At 38.9% G+C, this 22,145-nt stretch overlaps 1 protein-coding gene across 4 annotated transcripts in view; it reads left to right on the forward strand.

Annotated features, from left to right (window-relative positions):
• cpne5a (copine Va) overlaps nucleotides 1-9,760 on the forward strand; it is an 84,536-nt gene extending 74,776 nt beyond the window's left edge. For all 4 annotated transcript variants that reach the window (XM_040047709.1, XM_040047710.1, XM_040047711.1 and 1 more), the window contains 4 exons: nucleotides 919-1,021; nucleotides 3,581-3,638; nucleotides 3,887-3,960; nucleotides 5,283-9,760. In XM_040047709.1, coding sequence (XP_039903643.1) covers nucleotides 919-1,021; nucleotides 3,581-3,638; nucleotides 3,887-3,960; nucleotides 5,283-5,468 — 421 coding nt within the window. In that variant the 3' untranslated portion in view covers nucleotides 5,469-9,760. The remainder of the gene's footprint in view (nucleotides 1-918; nucleotides 1,022-3,580; nucleotides 3,639-3,886; nucleotides 3,961-5,282) is intronic.
• Nucleotides 9,761-22,145: the final 12,385 nt, after the last annotated feature.

The raw sequence follows: 22,145 nt of genomic DNA on the forward strand, positions 1-22,145 counted from the left end.
AGGAAGACAAATGCCACTTTAATCCCCTAAACAGCAGCCATCGCTTTTGCTGTTGTCACAGACAGGGCACGCTCTTTGATTAAACTGTCGGTGCCTCACAGTCAATTTGACCAAGCAGGATGCAAAGAGTGAAGCTTCACCTCTGACCTGTCCTTGGCTCTTGCAATGATCTGCCAAATTTCTCCCTCTTTTTTTGCTCATCAAGTCTAGTAAGATGAATGCAAGGCAATCAATAATGTTCCAGAAGAAAAAGACTGCTGCACTTGCATAAACAGTTTAATAAATTATTCATAGAGCAGCCAGCGATGGGCGATTGAATCTAGGCCACACTCACTGTGGTGTCTCTGATGGGTTTCGTAATAGTGTCTAGATAGACCTCTGAGACGTGAAGAGCTATACAACATATTTTTCTTCTTTACGTGTCTATATTAAGCTCTTGTGTCACACACTGTGCGGAGAGAGTTTGTTTCTGAGGAATATATTTTTTAATGTATTTTTTATCTCTCACACAGTTGTTTTCTGCTCCTCTAAGAGTTTCTCTCTGGTTGCTCCTGCATGCGCGCTTTTCATAACTTTTTTTTTTTTTTTCTAACATGAGCTGTTGTGCTTAAATCATTCTGTCACAGTCAGTTTCACGATCGTGGCTCAAGAGTTGGGAGTTCGCCTTGTGATCGGAAGGTTGCCGGTTCGAGCCCCGGCTTGGACAGTCTCGGTCGTTGTGTCCTTGGGACAAGACACTTCACCCGTTGCCTACTGGTGCCCCAGGGTGGCTGTGGCTACAACACATTCACACACTTGTCATCACCAGTGTGTGAATGGGTGGATGACTGGTTGTGTAAAGCGCTTTGGGGTCCTTAGGGGCTACTAAAGCGCTATACAAATACAGGCCATTTACCACTTACCATTTCTTGCACCCAGGTATGCAGCAGCAGTGCAGGACGGATCTCAGTACTTTGTCCTGCTCATCATCACTGATGGAGTGATTTCGGACATGGCTCAGACCAAGGAGGCCATAGTGAATGTAAGTGCTGATTTAACACTAGCCTGAGGATATTAACCTCTCTCTCTCCATTCTCCTCCACTCTGCGGGACATTGGTTTTGCAGGTGCTTTAAGCTTACTGTGGCACTGTTCTCAGGCTTTCTGTTACTTTGAGGGTTTATAAGCCAGTAGCACTGGATTTGAGGATTTATGGGATGTTTTCTACCCCACTTCTTAGAGGCTCAGTTTGTCCAATATTTTTATTTCTTTCTGAGACCCTCAAGAGGCTTAGAGGCTCAGCTGAGATTCAACCTCTGTGCTACAGATGCATTGTCTGATCTGAGATCTGAGGCAACAGTGTTGCCAATTTTTTTAAAAGTTTCATGGTGTTTGTTTTGTCCCATACTGCCTGCTGCATATTTCATGTGTCTTGACAACACTGCAGCTCACCTTTGGCTGGAATCTGCCCGCAGAGGTAAAGCTGACGATCAGTCATCGTCGAGCGGGTAGAGCCTTACAGGAACACAGTGTTCAGACCCCCAGCAGACTGGGTTTAAAGGGAATTTGCGACTGTTAATCAATCCATTCGAACAGCCACACCTTCCTTTTAAGATCTTGTCTGCTGCTCTGCGCTCTGCTCAACCTAAACCTGCCACATCCTGCAGCCACTGGACCTGACTTCACTCTCTTTGGATGGAAGAGCTTCATTAGGTATTCAGCCTTTGCCCTGGAACGATGAATCATAAACAAGTAGCTGTGTCCAACACTCATCTCTGCATTTTTTTTTTCTTTCTTCCAGGCTGTGCTGTGTCATGAGAGCTAATTTAAAATACTGTACAGAGCAAATATTGACTGGTAATTTTACTGCTAATGGCCACACTGTATGGTACTGTATTTTAAACAGCTTAGCCTTCAGGGATTGATATCCACTTATCTGACAGAACAGCCTCAGAGGTAAATACAGTCTGCAAATCTTTTCCTTTGATGTTTTTCCTTGAAACTTAAAATTTCATTTTAATAAAATTGTAAAGCAGAGCCTGCTTTTAGCCCGAGAGGAACAGACATAAATTAATTTGTATGCGAAATTTAGATTATATCTGCAGTTGTCACTTTGCTGTTTGGGTGGGACTGACTCAGGAACCTCATAAAACTGTGGATATTTTCCTGTTAGGCAGCTTAATTTGGGTCTTCATCTTCGAGCTTCGGTGAGATGGAGCAACCTGATACAGAATACGTAACAGTGTTGGTACAGAATCAAATGAAAGCTACTGCAGAGGCATTGTACATATTTAGATTTTGTGGTAAAAGTTTTGTGAAGAATTAAATTCATGGGCATGATTGAAACATGGTGGTGTCATTCTTCCTGTCCCAAAATATTTCTGTAGTCCTTTAATATTAAATGAAACTGCTGATATCAGAGCGAATATCTGCTGAGTCCCTTTAGATTTATTGTGGTTCTCTGCAGTGAAAGTGAAGCATCAGAAAAACTGGAGGAGTGACACTTTACAGTACACGCAAAGTAACAAATGGTGTAAACTGAATAATGCAGCTCAAGCAACAGTATCAGCTCTGGCAAGTAATATACCTGAGGGTTTTGGTCTGCTGGAAACTGGGAAAATAGAATATATAGGCTATTTTGTGCGAGAGCAAGAGGTCATGAGGAATAACACTAGTGGAGAAAAGAAATAAATCGGGAATAGAGACTGAGGGAGAAAAACGATAGAGACCATGAAAGGGGAGGTCCTCCTCAGTCTATTTACTCCTATCTGTGACAGGCCTCTCCCCTTGAGAGGTTTTTCCAGGAAAGCTGACCTACTTTTGCCCCTGTGAATGCATTTCTACCACAAGCGTATATCATTCATTCATTCGTGCCAGGGCTTTCACGTTCTGCACACCAATGCCATGGTCTGAATTTATGCAGTGCAGTAACCTCTACGCCACAAACCGTTGAGAAGATGCCCCCTTTTATCTTGTAGATTTATGATTTGTTTTGACTGTCGTTTAAATAGACACAACATGCGACCCTTTTCTGTTCTGATGTTAAAAGCATTTGAAGCATTTCTATAAGCAAACTTGAATAAAGGGTTTTATACTGAGTGGTGTTTGCAGGATTTCTGCAAACTGCAAGAGCATTGCATAACCTTATGTTCTTTAACTACTATGAGATTGTGAATGTGTGTATATTGGTTAGCTAACAAATTCTGTGCGTGCTGACAGTTGTATCCACCTTGAAGGCCCTGGTTTGAATAATGCATTTTGCGTTTTCCCTTGGCTCCTTTGGGAACAAAACTATACAACACAATGTGATGTGTAACATAGTCAAGACAACGTTCTTATGCTATTTCTAATTTATATTTGTCTTATTTTATCTTACCCATTATCATTTATGTCTTCTCTGGGGAATTGTGCATGTCTGTTCATACTGACTGTTTTAATGAGATGTGTGTTGGTGGATAAATAAACGTAATTGGAAATGTAACCCTTTCATGCTCTGCGAAAAACTTTGATGGCTTTGGTTCTTTTTTGTTTTTTTGAAAGAAAATATTGTATTCCTGGCATGTGACTGACAACTGACTGTCTCTTCTTCTTGTTTATGACAGGCAGCCAAACTCCCCATGTCTATCATCATTGTTGGAGTTGGCCAGGCTGAGTTTGATGGTGAGAATACTAACTACACACAGAATATGTGGAAAGCACTTTGTTGCCTCTTCGGATTAGGGATGGTTTGTTTTATTAAACCAGCTCAGACTTTCTGCAAAGAATAATAAATATTGTAAATGACTTCACAGTATGAAGACATATTTGCTCTGGAAAGTTTCATGATGAACTAAAAAAGAGTGTATACATAATTTTGATGCTGAGGTATACTAGAGATTTGTTTAAAAATCCATTTTTGTTCTCTGTAGCAATGGTTGAGCTGGATGGTGATGATGTCAGAATCTCCTCACGGGGGAAGGTGGCAGAGAGAGACATTGTACAGGTGAGACGTCTCGGCTCGTCACGGGAAGGAACAGCTCATTTTCTATAGGCATAAAAACATTAGGCAACGGCGACCTTATTTTTTGTTTTTTGTTTTTTATTCCAGTGCAAAATATCTCTTAAAGTATGGCATACATTTTTCAATTTCAATCATATCGGTGATCTCTTTATCTTCCAGCTGCTTTATTCATACATACAGTCAACATTTGTTTATGCACAGATGCAGGTACTGCTGCAGCATTCCAGTCAGGATGAGTTCTGGACTTTGACTGGGTCATTGCTACATCTGGATTCTTTTCTTTTTTAGCTATTCTGCTTATATTTGCTACTGTGATTGGGATCGTTGTCCTGTTGCATCACCTAGTTTTAGCCAGGTTTCATACTTTGGACAGATACCCTACATTTGAATATTTTGGTAGGAGTTCACGGTTCACTCATTGACCAAAAGGTGCCCAGGTCCTGTGGCTGCAAAACAAGCCTAAATCACCACAGTGCTCGACAGCTGGTATGAGGTTTTGTGCTGAAATGCTGTGATTGATTTTGTCCAGATGTCGTGTTGTGCATTATGGTCTCATCTCTCATTGTTACAGCACTTTTGTGATTTTTTCAGATGCAACACTTTCTCCTGGAAACCCTTCCAAACAAGCCATACTTATTCAGTCTTTTCATATTGTACTGTCATGAACATTAATGTTTAATATGCTAACTGAAGTCTGTAGAGTCTGAATCATAGTTCTTGGGGGGGGTTTGCAATTTGTCCGAGTATTGCACAGTCTGAGCTTGAGGTGAATTTGCTGGAAATGTGTTAAAACACATGTGAATGCTTTAAACCAGCAACTTGCCAAAACGTCTTCTTTAATAGAGGTGCTCACACTGGCTGAGGATCATTTTAGGTGCATTTGATTAGCAGCACCTCGGTGCTCCTTAAGCTTAGTCTTAACTCCCATGGAAGCAGTAAGGGTGTCTTTCACAGCACATCTTATAGTTGTGAGAAAACTTGATTTTTTCCCACATGACTGTATGCACATCAATCTACCACTGTGGAGTCTTGCAATAACAGGACCATAAACTTAGCACAAAATTGTTTGCAGAATTTATAAATTAACCGAAAACTAAATTAATTTTCTTATAGACTTACATGGCTTATAAAATTCTCTCTGTAATCAGAGGAGTCGCCCCCTTCTGGACATTACAAAGAATTTTTAAACCTTGGTGTTCCTTTGATTCATCATTTCAGTGAACCAGCCAGGAAACCAGGAAAACATTGCCAGTTTGATTCGGGGATTTTTAAAAGTAATGTGTTTCTTTCTCATGTCACAACAGTTTGTACCATTCAGAGACTACATGGACCGCACAGGTAACCATGTGCTGAGCATGGCTCGACTGGCTAAAGACGTACTGGCTGAGATCCCTGACCAGCTGATCTCCTACATGAAGAGCAGAGCCATTAAACCCAACCCTGTGCCAGTGTATTCGCCCAGTGATGAGCCGCCGACCAACCCCGTGTGAGCCCCTCCCCGCCCACACACACAAAGCTCTGCGTCGGGCAGAGCAAGGTTGAGATTGATGGGAACCCGTCTCCACCAACACTTCTTTGAAGCAAAAATGCTTTTGAGGCCCTTCCGTAAATATTAATCCAGCGTAACACAAAGATGATGAGACTCCATTGTGGCTTGGAGCAGTGAGACTGCAGAGGGGAACCTGCTATGATGAGGGAGCTTACTCTCTGAGTGCTTGAGGACCGGAGCGCTGAGAGACCGGTATGAAAGGAGCTTTCAGTTGTTCACTGTCTAACCTGACAAAATGGTGATGTAATGGATAGCAAGTGAGCCCATAAAGAGGGCCTGTTTGAAGGCATAAATATATTAGGATGTGCCAGTGTGTATCATGCTTGTGATACCTTTTGGAATCAATGTGTGTAAACTAGGAAATCATGTGTATAATAATTTATTTATTTATTGCAGGAATGATCTGTTCATTTTAGGGGGTTTTAAAGGGTGGGGTATTAAAGTCATATTTCCCCAGAAGTTTTCCACCTTATATTTTGTGACCAGTATAATAAAAACGACCCCCATTTCTACTTTGATAAGGACTGTAATATAAGAGCATGTGACAAAACCCATTCAGCAGTTTATTAATCATGTTCACCTATGAATAATCTTTAATTGCAAGCTATAAAGTAGAGCACCTCCTGCGAGCTGTTGCTATATAGATATTTTAGCACCATGTCTTATACATCTTTCTTATATTTATATTTACAGAATGCACTAAATATTGTCCAAATAAAAAGCACAAAGGCAATAGTGGTGATAAGCTAAAAAAAAAACTCTTATTTTGAAAGGACTAGCCACAATGACAATAATGGAAAGGGCCCTGAATTATGTTTTTGACACTGTCTTTTTTATTTTAAAAAGGATTATCACTACTATTATACTGATATTTAAATTAACTTGTATCTATCATAAAAACAAGCACATACTCACTTTTCCATGTAGTATGCAAGGAAACGTAGATAAAACTATTCTCATGCTGCCATCATTTTCCATCTTGCTGCTTCTTTCCATTATGTTTGTTGTGGTGACAGTTTAATATCTGAGATTTAGTTCAGTATTTTTAAAGGAGACTTCAAATACGATATACTTTTGAAAGACTGATGTCAACTAACAGCCATTTTTCTCCTCATTAAATTTGATTTGTTTGATTTTCCCCAGAATGAAGATTGAACAATCATAAATCTTGCAACAGAGTAAAAAATATATTTAGGCACTGAGTGTTTTTTTTTAATTGACTGCACAAAACAAAAACAGACCTTTTTTTTTTTTTTATTCCATCCTGTCTGCTGTCTTCTGTCTCTCGACTGTTCTCAGATCATTTTGTTTTATACTAATGCACAATGGCCCATTTTTATAACTCATCGGGATGCTATTTAAATGCTTAAAAACACAATTGCACAATTCTGTTTTAAGATTTAGTTTAAGCTTGTTAATATATCTATACATATCTATATCTATAGATATAGATATATATATGGCGATCTTTATGGCGACTGTGTATAAATTGTGTAAAAAAAAAAAAAAAAAGACAGTTGTGGCCCAGTTGTGTACATCTAGTTATCCATATATAATGGCCATTTTCACATAGTCACTCAATATCTTGATCCAGATGTGCCTATTTATATGGAAACATATCCAAATTTAGTTACCCAGGTGTGATTCTGCCAGCATGTTTTAAGATGTACACACATAAAATGTTGGAGATGATAAAACACTTGTGAGATTAGGACTATTTCAGCCAAAGGAGCTGGTACACACTGTCTCCGCCACTGCTCTGCACTTTTTTATACTTACAGCTCTTCACTAAGAATCTTTGAAGTAATAAATGCTACCAGTGTCATCGAGCCTTGTTGTACAATATTCAAAGTCAAGACTTGTTTACAATTCAGCTGTGGCATTTACATGGCCTCAAGGAAAAAGTAAACATTCATGGGTTTTATTAAGAAATTCCTTTCTGTTTTGTTAGCGCATTATTCAGTGTTTCAAAATGATTTCACTCAATGAAACTGGAGAACTAACGTTTACAAAGATTTTTTTTTTGTGTTGTTCTCTGTGAATGTGAATCTCGGTTGTGTTTTCTTTTGTGTTTGGAGTTAAATGTGTTTGCATAATTCATGTTGCTTTAGAGTTTTTGTTTGTTGTTCTTTGACTCCCATGGCTGTGTTGCTCTCAGAGAGCAGAAAGAGTCTGATGATACTGCAGAAAGTCAGTCCTGAGGTGCTGAACTCCTTCTGTCATGAGTCCAGCCCCATATTTGGGTTTCTTTCCTTTAAATTTTTTCATTAGTGACGACATTTCCCTCTCAGAAGACAAAGCAGGGTTTAATCTGCTGACCGATTTCTTGGTTCATCACATTTCAAATTAGGCTGAGTTACATAATGGTCAAAAATACCAGTATGCCTCTACAGAAAGCTATTTAACACGATGATATTTTTTTTTTTTATAAAAAACAGAAAATGTCCTGATAAGTCTTTTTTTTTTTTTTCTTTTACAGAAGTTTATGGGCATTTCTATAAATGTCAAATGATAAAATTCAGTGTATGGTTGAAAATATGGGAAAACAACCCCCCAAAATGAATACGGATATTCTTTGTTTTAAAATGCTACATACTGTACTGTATTTTTCAGTCAATCTAAGGGAAACAATTTGTACTGAACACATTTATCATAAGATGAAGTATGAACTCAATAACTTATAAATATAAGTAATATAAATATATGCAGGCCTGCACTGCTTTTTGAAATGCTTCATTCAGTATTTAATGATGACTCAAAAACATTGTACGTGACACACAAAACAAACGCTAAACGAGAACAACCATCGCATTTGCAGGGGGACAATGAAAAAAGCATAATGTGAAAATCCAAAGAATTGGGATTTGTAATAAATCTTTAAAAACATTAGAAATGTTTTATGTATGACGATGTTCTTCCAAAGTTTCTTTCAGATTGTCCCACTCATTAAGGAGGGAATAGGATACATGCAAACATAATACATACATATACTGTGCTCGTTGAACCTGAAACGCATGCAAATTTCCAAACTTTGTCTCTGGAGTTTTAAATAATAATTTAAAAAAAGTAGCACTGCTGTTTTTCTGAGATGATAATAACAAATTCCCCCAGTGAAATCAGAAAACTTCAATCCTTAGTAATATAGGAAAAAAAGCTAAATAAATAATCAATAACACCTCTGACACCTCTGAATTTTGTTGCTCAGTATAAATGATGTCTGTTGCAGCAACAGAATTATTCCGTTTCTCTTGGTGGAAATGGCTTTGTTTCTTTTTTCCACTTCCTTTCAAATTCTGTTTGAGGCTGAACTCTAATTATGTACATAGGCCCCGCGTAAAGAACATTCAGTGCCAACGTGTGTTCAGTAGTTGAACTTGGCCTCTTTAGAAAATGTGCATGTTTGTGCCAAAGTGGCAGGAAGTTTGGTAGTTTGCCATCATTTCACCTGATTAGTGCATCTGCCAGTGCGTCATTATCGTTACTTAGGATGTATTTGGAGATAAACAGCCCCATCCAGCATGTTGCATCTATTGTTTCTTTCATTCTGTTCCTATGAGACACATACTGTATGGGTTCTTCTTGCCACTACTCCTGTTTTATCCCAGGTTGTTTACATACCTCTCTTGGTCTTTGACTTGCATGCTGAATATTTCCAAACCAGGTGTTGGACATGATATTGTCGTCATACTGTGGTTTGTGAAATGCTTTGTAATGGATTGCCTTAAGATTAATAAAATATTGACAACTTTGGCAGAATACCAGTTGGATTTTTAATGAATGAATGAGAAATTCTTTATTATTTAATTTATATTTGTGATTTTTTTTCTAGATGAAATAATAACAATAATAACATCTGGCAGATGACTTTCTTCCAGACAGATTAAAGATGGTGATGCGCATGCGGTGTGAAAGATGCCTTGTATCTCTCCTTGTGGCAGTGGATCCAAATAAGAGATTTCAAATGAGAGATTATTTGAGTAACTGCTCTGCTGCCTGTCTAAGCGGTGCAGAGAGGTGGTCAGGATTATACATGATTGATAACAGTTTGTTCAGTGACCTCCTCTCTACCACAACTTCAAAAGTGTGCAGTTTGCAGCCAGTCACAGACCCAGCCTTCCTGATCAGTTTATTCATTCTGTTGGTGTCTCCAGCGCCGATGCTGCTCCCCCATCAAAGTTCACTGTGCTTGCCACAAATGAGTGATAGAAAATCTCCATTATTTTGCTGCACACAGAAAAAGTAGCGCCTGTTCATCTCCTTTTTCTTTACAGCCTCTGTGTTAGTCTTCTGGTTCGGCCTGTTGTCAGTGTTGATGCCCAGATCAACCATTTCAAAGACAGACACAAGTCACACAGCTGTCTTCTTTCTTCTGAAGTCAATTACAATCCCTCCGGTCTTATTCACATTCAGAAGCAGATGATTTCTCCTAGACCACAACCCACAAAATCATCCACCAGTGCTTTATGCTTCTGACCCCGCTCATCACTAATACAGCCAACCGCTACAGAGACGTCAGAGTATTTCTGTAGGTATCGTAACCAGAGGCGGAGCCAGACATTTGAAACACCCGGGGCTTAGCCCTAAAGGGTAGTATGCATGTGGGATTTATTTATTTATTTATTTATTTTTTTTGGGGGGGGGTTAGAAATGACTGAAAGATTAATAGGCTCTGTTTTGAGTTTTGTTCAAAAAAGAATGACTTCATATAGGGAAAAGAGTAAAGAGAGAAACTATCTGTATTTCTATCTGCATTTCTTAATTGCAAATGGCACCAAATTTTATTCAAAATTGAGCCACACTTATGGAGCTCCACAATTCTTTTCCTGGTGTTTTGGTTGACATCTCTTGATTTTCCCATGTCAAAGAATCAGGCTCTGTGTTTTGCCTTATATGCATCCACAGCTGTGCCACCAATTTACTCACATGGACTCTACTAACCTATCAGAAGCTTCTTCAGCTCAGAATGGAATCGTCTGGAGTTTTCTTATTAATTAACAAACTTAGTGTACATGTACTCCTAAATTTGATCAAAGTGATAAAAAATAGACAGCTCTGTCTCTCTTTATTCTGACATTTAACTAATTCAAAAGATATTTCAATATTTATCTAAAACAAAAGTTTACTCTAAATTGATGTTGTGCAGTAAAAATGTTTTATGTTTTCTCCCTAAAGTGTAAATATCTGGTTACAAATGTGAATATCCTGCTGTGTACTGAAATCCCTCTTGTTTTGCATAGAAATATACTGAACAACATACAAAGCATAATATATAAAATAACATTTACCTGAGTTTTTTCTTTGAAAGAAGCCTCTAATGTCCATTCTTATATTTCAGTACATAACTGAAACCGATTTAGTCGGGGAGGGTAAGAACTGAAAATATGAAATAAACACACGTAAGCTAAGACTCTCTAAAAAAATAGCATTTGTTCGGCTTTTCATTTCGCCATTTGTTGATTCACTTGAAGAGCAAGTAACGTAATATTGGTCAAGTGATCAGTTTGATATCAATCTTTCGTGATTCACCGTCATATTTACATTATTTGTACGGTACGAATGATTTGCTTTGGTACCTGGTCAAACTTAAGCTCTCCTTAGTATGGCTGGCTCCGTCTCTCCAACAGCGCACTCACAGGCAGCAGCTGCCCCGCCCCCTCGCTCAGTCGCTTAGTGCCTGAGCTCGGATCATACCAATATCAGGGGGGATTCACGCACAGTCGTAAATTCCCACAGTGTGCACTATGTGCTTCGAATATTGTGTTTACTTTTTGTTTTATACAGTTGTCAGCCAGGCATCTAATTATGAAAAAATTACACTCCAAAAGACCCCGGGCTTCTGACAAAACAACCCGGGCTTAAGCCCAGTAAGCCACCCCCACGCTCCGCCCCTGATCGTAACACCGATTTGGAAGGAAGACAGCACAGTTCTCATGCCTCACTCGAATAACTTGCACAGTGCAATAACTATTCCCAGTAAGTTGTGAACATAAATTGATATGCAGTCTAATGTTTTGAGTGTGGACTTTATAAACAGTTTGTTCATGACAGCTAAGTCCAGTATTCAATCTTTCAAAGTTATGTTTTCGTATACCTCAAAACCATTGGCAGACATGCCTGGAGGCCTAATGTTTTCCTGGATGTCAGCATGTAACTGTGACAAAAGTTCTTCAAATTTGATACAAACATTCACTTGGCCTCAAGGATGAACTGATTAGATTTTGGCTGTGAAAGTAACATTTATTTGAAGACAGTCTATGGAGAGAATTTGATCCCATCTGGTGCACACGCTTATTTGGACTCAAGGATGAACTGATTAGAATTTGATAAGGAAAGCAGTAGAAGGTCACTGTGATCTCACAAATATGCTTTTGGTAGCAACTCTTAAATAAATGTTAAATATACAGATATTTTAACACTAATGTCTAACACAGGGATTAGTAAACTTTACTATCAGTAGAGACATGTATGACTTTTTATTTAAGCTGTTGGTGAAATGTTTGTTTTGTCAAAAAAATGTAACAAAAGAATTTACCAACTTTGAGAGAAAGTATATTTGATCCTCTTTCATTTTAATTACGGTTACAAGGTATATTAAGTATAACTGAGCCTATCAACTTTGCTAATAGATGTAACATTACTCTACAGTGGAGTATTAATGATTATTTAGCACTTCAGCTTTGCAGTTTTATTACAATGCCATTAACACCATGCTGTTGCTAAATATATAGAATCAGAGAGTGTCGATAGTTAAAACGGTTTTCTTCTTCTTATTACTAAACAAAATTGAGCAATCGTGAAGTGGCATGCAGCTTTATAGCTACTTTGAGTCCTACATGCATTCTTAGAAATCAAACAAATAAAAAGCTTCAAATATAACAAGGGTAATGAAAAGAAATAAAGGTTTTATTTTGGCTAATGTGCAGAAAACACATCTGTCTATGCACAGTTAAATTCTTCAATTTTCTCCATGGCTTGTTTTTAAGGGATTTTGAATCCATAGCTAAGGGGACTCATGACTAACCATTTATGTGTATAGATTTAACAATTAAGGTTAAGTTTCTATTATTAATTATTTTATATTAATGTAGCTTTTTGCAAAGGGAAGCCACTATAGATGAGCTAAAGAGCTCCAAGTAGCAACTGGAGTTGTGGGTTTGAGAGACTAATATGTAGATGTTATGACATTTCATATCCAAAGTTCAAGTCTGCACAGACGTGGATGTCAGCTTGAACTTGGCTGGCTGGCAGATGTGATGCATGCAGCTGCTAAGAAAGAAAAAGTTCTTGTTGGCACCATCTCTAATGGGGAAATATCTGCTCTTTCTGCTGAGCAGGTAGGTACTATAACTAGCTAGTCACCACGGTTTCATGAAAATGGATCACGTGCGATTGTAACATTTTCACTGACTTAAAGTTAAAGAAGTTAAAAGTGCTATAATCCCAAATAGCATCAGCAAAATATTACAGTCTCTCAGGAATGGTCTATTTCCAGTATACTGCTCAGCTCACAGCAGAGAAGGGGGGGGGGGGTTCAGGCCTGAAAATTGGTAAAACAGCGCATGTTGCCTCATGTTCTCTCACACTAATGATGTGAGAAACAGAAAAGTGAAGTTTAGACTCACTTATCATTCAAAACTGTGCTGTGATCCCATGAGCATTTTGTTTTTATAGGAAATTATGAACAGACATAAACACAGACACTGAGTTGGAAGGCACTAGTTTAGGTAGGTTAAACATTAGGTTACTAATACTAGCTGCATCTTTAGTGAAAAAATATTCATAATAGATAATGAATATATTTCAAGTGTATTTTGCTTGTGGCAACTTTATTAAATAACATCATGTAAAAATAATGAGTAGATGATGTTAGTAAATTTCAGTATGACTTTATACTAATATATAATAGGAAGGGGTGATTTGACAAGGCTAAGAGATCTATGCAAAAACTAAAACCAAGTGTGTATTTGTCATGCAGCCCAGAGCTTATTATACTGAATTTCATAATAATAAGCATCAAACTAATAAGTTATTATTATCTCTCAGTGTCTGCCTGTCTCAGTGTTCTTTGCTTTTCTAAGCAATCGTTTATTTGTGCTGCTTCACACTTGGCAGGTGTGTTCCTGCGAATACACAAGAAAGTGTTTGGAAGAGGAGTTCTCATATTTCAGCTAAAAGATTGCCCTAGGCTCCACTATGAGTGTGAGGAGATGGGTTTACACACACATACACGGAGGAGAAGAGAAACTGCTGTGACATGGACATGACAGGAAAAGAGTTACACTGATACATGCGGGCACCCTGCCGGGAGCGCTGGGACATTTCCTGGTGGTCTGAGGGTGACAGTGCCCTGCCATGAACAGTTAACCACTGTAAACTGTATATGTATAAACTTAAAATACATGTTCTTATGTTTGGTCCTGATTTGCTGCATTTTTATAATGCATTGCAGTACAGATTAAAATGTAATTAGTCTATTGGTATTTATTAGAGAATATTTAGGCAAAAATGTTAATTTCACTTAGATTGGCCCACAAAGTGAAATTTCTTAATATTTTCTGCTGTTCAAACTGACCTGAAATAGTTTCACTTTAGTCATTCTGGGTAAGTTATTTTCATGTTTGCATATGAACCCTGGAAGTGCAGTGCCTCTGCAGGTGTGCGGCTATCTGGCCAGGCTAATATTTCCATCAGGAATTACTTTATTTTCTGTTTGTTCACTTGGGTGCCTAGTGATTGAACAAGTTACTTTACATGCCAAGAGTACTGTGCCTTAGGGCCTTGCAGTCAGGCCCATCTGATGTTGTTATATCCACTCTTAATGTGATATCTGGCTATGCTTCTGGATTATAGTGGCTTTTTAGAGCTCTGCTGAAAACAGCTGCCTGCTGTGGGAGAAAACAAAGCAATGAGAGCAGGGACAGCGAACCAAAATATTGTGGCCTTGGCTACTGAAAATGAGATGAAACTCACAATAAAGCTGCAAAAAGGCAATAGGAGCTGCAGATTCTGGCTATATTTCTCTGTTGGTTCACATTAGGCCCCTTTTTAAATATATATTATGCAATTATACCTGTTTTAACTTATAGCTCTTACATCAGAAACAACTTAGCAGATTACATATAAACTCCATCCACAACTATAAAAGACTCATTTATTTTCAAAATACACTCACTGGTCACTACAATGCACGGGTACTGGTTTGGACCCAATTTTTGCTTTCAGAGCCACTTTAATTGGGGCGATCTCAGGTTTCACGACATCCTGAGGTGCTCTACTGTATTGAGACACTATGATCATGAAAAGAGGGACCTGGTCAGCAACAATACTCATCCCCCACACCGTTACACCACCAGCAGCCTGAATCATTAATAGCAGGCAGGATGGGTCCATGCTCTCATGTTAATAAAGCCAAATTCTGACCCTGCCATCCAAATGTTATAATAGAAATCAATCCTCATCAAACCAGCTGATGTTTTTCCAATCTTCTGTTGTGTAATTTGATCTCATGCGAATTGTAGCTGCAGTTTCCTGTTCGTAGTCACAGGAGCGGCACCTGGTGTGGTCTTCTGCTGCTGTAGCCTTTTCGTCCACAGAGCTGCTGCTCACTGGATATTTTTTGTTTTCAGATCGTTCTCTGTAGACCCTAGAGATGTTTATGTCAGAAAACCACAGTTTTTTGAACACAGACTACTCCATCAGGCATCAACAACCATGCCACTTTCAAAGTCACTTAGATCACCTTTCTTCCTCATTCTGATGCTTGGTTTGAATTTCACAAGGCTGTCTTGACCGTACTTAAATGCACCGAGTTGCTGCTATTTTAAGACAAATAGAAATTTCAGTGTGTATCATAGATTAGAAACAAAAAAAACACTTTCCTCACATTTATGTTTTTTTTCCTCCATTTTATTTACTTATTTATTTATTTATTTTTATCAGGCTCCCTAATTTGTATCTACGCATCTATTCCTTTGAGAAACTGTTGTCCAATCAGGGATGAGTGCCATCCTTTCATAGACTGTGCCTCCCTCAGAAATGTGTTTTTCTCTTCCTAATTAGATGCACTGCTGAGGAATCAAGCTGTCCACCTGGGGAGAGGGAGACAGCAGCTGGAGTCATAAATTACCAGCCTAAGATAGAGGCAACACCTCCCTTGCCCACCCACTTACTGCTTGAACAATAACCACCAAGCAGCAGCAGCAAAGAGGGAAATCAACAGCTAATGACATAGAATTACACCGTACTCACAGTGCATGTAACATTTTACATGTATAATATGAAAAAAAGCACTCATATGAGAGCTCTGCTCAGAAGATTTTACGCCAATTAGCTATTCGGGATTTCTGGCAGATAAACCCCCCCCCCCCTCCCCCCCCCACACACACACAAAGAAAAAAAGATATTTAAACATCAACTAAATACACTTAGAGGAACACTTTACTTCTTTACTTTTCTACCAGCAGACAGTTTGCTCAAAACCATTTGCTTGACCACAACAAGATCAGCACATATTTACTCTAATGCAAACACGTATTAACTCATTTTGTTCATTCAAAATTAAATTTATATTCAGAACCAAAGATTGACCATCATAACAGACATCCAGTCAAAATGTGGGGAAAGAACAATGAACAGTGAATTTTCTCTAAATTCCAGCCATAGCTGTATAAACATATAATCTATATGAATAAGTGGAGGACAACAATCTAAAACTATGTGGTCAAAAGGCTTTCTGTCCTTAAATGAGAAGTGATCAAGTGAACGTGATCAGGACAATCAGGGGTGACAGAAGTGAAATAGGGAAAAAAAAAAGTGAAGAAATTCAGAACAAGCTAAGAAACTATGGATCTTCTGTACACTTGTCCTCAGAACTAGTGCTGCCCCCCACAAATGCTCCTGTGATTACTGGTTTTCTTTTAGTGCCAGTGAAAGCCAATGCTTAGGTTTAGAAAGAGATCGTTTGGCTTAGATGCCAATGTGTTGGCATGTAAGGTCAAGGGGTCGTTGACAAGGATCCATATATTATGAACTGGGAATGAGAGACCCTTCCTACTGTTACTGCCAGCTGTACTTGATACGGAGTGGAACTATTTCTTTAACACGGCTAAATTAAATATTGGTAACATCTATTTAGTTTGTTGGCTCTTTAGTTTGTTAATATGTGTTCATCAGTCTTGGACAGATCTGTAGTACATTGTCAAATGATGAAGTTGGCACAGTAAAAAAAAAAGTCAACATATTCACTGCTGAAAATATAAAACTGAGCCAAAATAAATACTAAAAGTTTCCCCTTTTATATTAAGAAATGACAGCTTTTCATTTCCGACATAAACAAATTAACTCTGGGTGCATAATGAGGTCAGAGCTCAGTGTGGTCAAGAGGTAATACTGCTCAGACTGTTTTTAATTTGCTCATCAGGGTGAGGAGAGAGGTGTGCAGATGCTTTACCCACTCTAATAAGAGATCAGGGTGGACTGTAGCTTCAGCATTGACCTGGAAACCAACCAGAACCAGATGTCTTCATACTATGTCATCACAGAACTGCCAGCTTTTCCCAATTAAAACAGCCTCTCTCTGGTAGCAAGGTGAGCTGCCTTCATGTCTGGCAGTGGTGGGTGGAACGACATTCATCAATGCGTAGAGCTCAGGTCAGCTGCAAACACATTTCTTTTCAGATTCGGACTCCGAATCATTTCTCCCACTAACTGCACACCTCTTTGTAAGCTTTCTGCTCTGCTATTCAAAACGAACTCCTCTCACCTCGGGGCGACAACTCAGGTCTCGCTCAACAGCACAAACCCACTCACCGCCACAATTCTCTAGACGTTCTCCTATCGGCTATAAATCATCATTAGGCTTCCGATAAGGAATGATATTATAAAAGAAAGTGCATTTTCAGAGCACTGTAATGAAGCGAGAGTGGAGCAGTGGGTGGTTTCCCATTACCACCTATATGAGATAATGTATTGGAGACTTGTCAGCTGAGATAGCCGTCGACTCACAAAATAAATGTGATTGATAATCTTAATTATTGCATCAAATTTACTGTAAAGAAAGAGAACAAATTCATATTTGCATTACCTGTTTGTTTTAGAGTTAAACTAACGAACACAGTGGCGATTTAACCTTGAGGCATTGTGAAAATGTGAAAAAACACCATGAGCATTAAAAACATCAACAAATACAAAATGGAGATGAGCTGAGTGCCCACAGAATGATAGTACTGCCTTCTCAGGGGGGAGTCCGGTGTACTGAATATCATTATACCCTTGCAGAGGGAGCCTTATTTACTGTTTGCTTCATGCTGGAACAGCCTGTTCCTCATAAAAATGCATTTCCATTACAGACAAAAACAACTCGAAATTGAAACTGTCAGGGGTATTTTGCTGATTTTATTTGATTCTATATGGCAGCACAAAATACAAAGACTGAGAAGATAAATAACCCAGTCTACAACTAATAAAACTAGCGCCTGTGCAGTTTAACTGCCTGGACACTAAAGTGACAACTGCCTAACCTAGAGAAAAAGGCTCGGGCAACCCGACATTCCTTTATATTTTATTTCCAAGGAGTTTGACATAATAATGTCATTTTGTCGTAGGACTGCGCTCTCAGTCATTTTACTCATTTTCATTGCATTTCTTGAACCTGACCATTTTCATATGAATGTTTAATATTCCACTTAACATTCACCTACTATTCATTAAAAAAACACACATACACATAACAGATAAGCAGCCTTATCCCGTTCCTTAATTGATGCATCTACTGTTCACTTACGTGCTGTTCACAAAAAACATTTTAAAATAAGAAGCCTTAAAAGGGTTCAAGCAGACCTTTTTAAGGAAGTGAGAAAAGCCTGGTGTGAGCCAAATTACACAAGAACTAGAGTGAAAATCAACAGCAACAGGTTTGATGGAGAGAAGAATACAAAATGTAAATTTTTAAAATTGAAATCATTATATATGTATGGATATTTGGGTCTGTTTGAGGCTGCGTTTTACCCAGTGACGTTGGGGATGTTGTCAGAATTGATGGAACTGGGGGAATTAGGAACGCAGAAACCATCTGGAAAGAATCTGGTTTGGCAATGGCTGTATTTGTCAGCATGACAAAGATCCAAAATGCACTGTCAATGCAATACAAACATAGAAAAACATCATCTTGATGGAACAAAAGGCAGCCAAAATCCAAAGAAGAGCTCTGATTGTCCTTAAAGAAGCCTGGAGAACTTGAAGACTGCTTAAAGAAATTAAAAGAAAACTTTGGCTGTGTTGAAGAATACAGGTGGTCATATCAAACACTGACTTTCAAGCTCATTATAATACTTTTATACTGTATTTCCATCCATATATGTGCATGTTTCCCAGCAAAATATAAAGAAATGAGGAGTGACTCAAGACTTTTGCACATTACTGCACTTCACACCATAATTAGAGGCTAAACTGGCTCATTAATTGATAAATCAGCCAGCAGCAACTGTGATGAGCCATTAATAACTAAACCTGTAGCACAATAATAACAATAAACCTTAACAGTCTTATGAATAATATATAAATAAATCTGATTCATTTATATATTATTCATTTATAAATCTATAAGCGAGGCTCAGACAAAGTAATTTCCAGCCACAGTTTTATATGTTGTTCTCGAGGACGCGGACAAACAACATTATATTTATGGCCCTGTGGGCAAATTGACCAGGGTTGAAAAATGCATCTCTAAAACTGCTCATATTTATAACTCTCTCTTTCAGCCATATCATGGCACATGTGACACCCATTTTGGTGTAACTATTCTGATCTCTTGATGTATACAATAAATCTCACAAGAGAAGGCTGATTTAAAGACACTCTGATCCAAATAAAAAGGCTGCTGCATTTCTGAGTGCTTTCAGCAGCCATAAATTATTTCAGTGGTGAGAATCAGTGTCTGGTTTGCGTGTGCCGTTTAGCATCGAACTGAAAAGTCCACAGTTGTCGACTTGACCAGCCTGTCATGCAGTAAAAGGCTTTGGAGATTTCAAATAAATCAAAGTAGGTGGTAGTTTTCACGTAGTGCTTGGATAATCATTCCCACACTGACAGCTGCTTTGTCTGCTGCTTTCTCTGCAGTGCACTCTAAATGTATTTACTATACACCTTAGGTTACCTCTACAGTGATCTGGGGCTGGTCTAATCTCTGGGACTGAGAAGAGAGAAAATATAGAGGGGAGGAGATGATCAAGGGGAGGAAGGTGAGCGGTGAGTTTAAAGAGGAGCACTGGAAGGATAGAAAAGCTGTCAGGTGAAGAAAGGACAGAGGGAGGGTGGGGGGGCTGCAATATTGAGCAAAGGAGATTAGAGACAGCACAGGGGAGGGAGAACAGAACAGCAGGAGAGAGCATGGGAGTACAGTAGGAGTGAGGAGAGGAAGACAGAGCCCGCCACAGGGAAGCACTATCCTATGAGTCATTCACAAATAGCTGGATCAGAGCCTGTGCAAGCCTGAGACTCCCTACTATGGTCTGGGGGATTTTAACAAAGAGAGATTGATCACTGACTTCTCTCTGGAAGAAAAAAAAAGAAATAAAGAGAATAAAGTCTCTCTTAGTAAAGCCAAGGCTGTCTCATTGAGGCTCTTTTAAAGTGAAATATTGCAATGAGCGAATCAGTCCATGCACTGCAGTGCAGCGGTTTTTGATGACGCTCAGAAGCTCGCATGCTGATAACCCTGAACAATATTTAATGATTTTGTTTTGCACAAGTGACACAGCATGGCGTCTTTTTAAAATGTTGAAAAACTCATAATTTTAATGAACATTTGACTGGAAAAGAGAATCGTAAGACTACAGTTCTCAAAATAATTGCCTTTATTTCTGTTTGAGTTTGGAAGCTTTTTACCTCTCCTCCCCAAATCCTTCTTTTCTGCCATTCTCTCCAGTCAACAAAGATGTTTTGCAACCACAGGGCTCAATCTCATCCCTCTTACTCCCGCTCATCCTTGTGTGTTCACCCCCTCCGAACACGCTCAGACACATGCACTGCCATACCATACCACTGCATGCAGAAACACTGGCACGGGCAACAGAAATAGCAGTAGACTGTGAGCGAAAAGATAACAGCCTCTGCTGCTGTGTGGGTGTGACACAGCTCTGCTTCATCATTCCAACTCTCTGCGACAGTCAGGGGAAAAGGGACTGAGAGAAATCACTATAAAGTGCAGAAACCAGTGGCTTTCTTATTTACTGTCTTGCTCTGCTGAAAGACTTGCAGTACTCTTCTGATGTCACCTATGCTGAGCTCCGAGTCTTTGAAGAGCTCCGGAAAACTGACAGATTCAGCATTTGAGACATTAAAGTGGAAATGAAATAAGGGCTAAATTTTTTTTCCTGAGGAGTCAGTTAAAAGGCCATCCTGTTGCTCAGTGGTTTTGCCTGGAGGAAAGTCCTGTGTCAAGTCAAGCGGTCTGTCAAGCTGATAGGTTTGGTTTTACTTTTCTCTCCTCTGCTTCAGACATGAGCAGTCAAGTTGTAATGCTTGAGTGGGGAAGAGGGCTCTCTCTGCATCATGGATGAACGCTTCTTTAAACCCACCAAAACCCAGTTTTGTGGAAAACGCATTCATTTTCATGTTAGCAATATTTTCTACTTCCATAAAAACAAGATAAGGAAAAAAACTGCCTCCGATTATAAAAATTTAAGGTTCATTTTCTATTCGGGGAAGACTGAGAGGGCTGGATTCCACTGGGTGCTGTCCGTGGTGCTGAAAAGCAGCCACATACATAATGAGGTTGTCTAAGACTGTGATTTGCAACCAGAGTTATTTCTGCAGATGCCAAAAATATATCCACAGTGTGTGAGTACTATTTAGTGAGCAGACATAAAAAACAAAACAACAACAAAAATCAGCTGAAAGTAATGAATAACCTGCCTAAAATTGAGAAATGATTGAATATGCAGTTCAGCTAGTTAGGCTAAATGGAAAATTTCACAAGATCCACACATATTTAATAACAAGCAATAAATAAGATCCACAACAGGTGGAAGAAGAGGTGCTGGATGTCAACTGAGAGGTCTAAAGGAGAACATCAGGCAAATCTTTGAAACGACAGCTGCAATCTAGGGCCGGCAGTCAAAACTGGATCTCTCCTGCACCACTTCAGAAGCATTAAAAACAGCTGGATTACCTGTTGGCAAAGATCCCAGTAAAGCTCAGAAACTTTGGTGAACCTGGAAGCCCACACACACACACACACACACACACACACACACACACACACACACACACACACACACACACACACACACACACACACACACACAACAAAACAATGTTAACACTCCTGCCTTGTTCAAAGATTTCCCTCTACAACTGCAGCAGAGAGTCTGCAGGCAGCAGTCTGTGATTCCTGTGATTTAGTGCTTTGATACTTAAAAACCAAAGTTGGGTGTACTAGCCGTCATGTACATTAACTTTTTTTATTTGTGGGTCCTGAGGGTAAGTGGATTTTAGTGCCTGGTAAGAGTTGAAGAATGTACAAAGAGCGCTTGCTTGAGCTGAGCTATAAATTACACAGCTGGATCATTCTTCTTTTCAGCACACGGAGAAATGTTAAATACTCAAAGCCACATTGTGA

This window comes from Simochromis diagramma, unplaced genomic scaffold (genome assembly GCF_900408965.1).
Source record: "Simochromis diagramma unplaced genomic scaffold, fSimDia1.1 OVJJ01000387.1, whole genome shotgun sequence".
In the NCBI taxonomy this organism is placed as follows: domain Eukaryota; kingdom Metazoa; phylum Chordata; class Actinopteri; order Cichliformes; family Cichlidae; genus Simochromis; species Simochromis diagramma.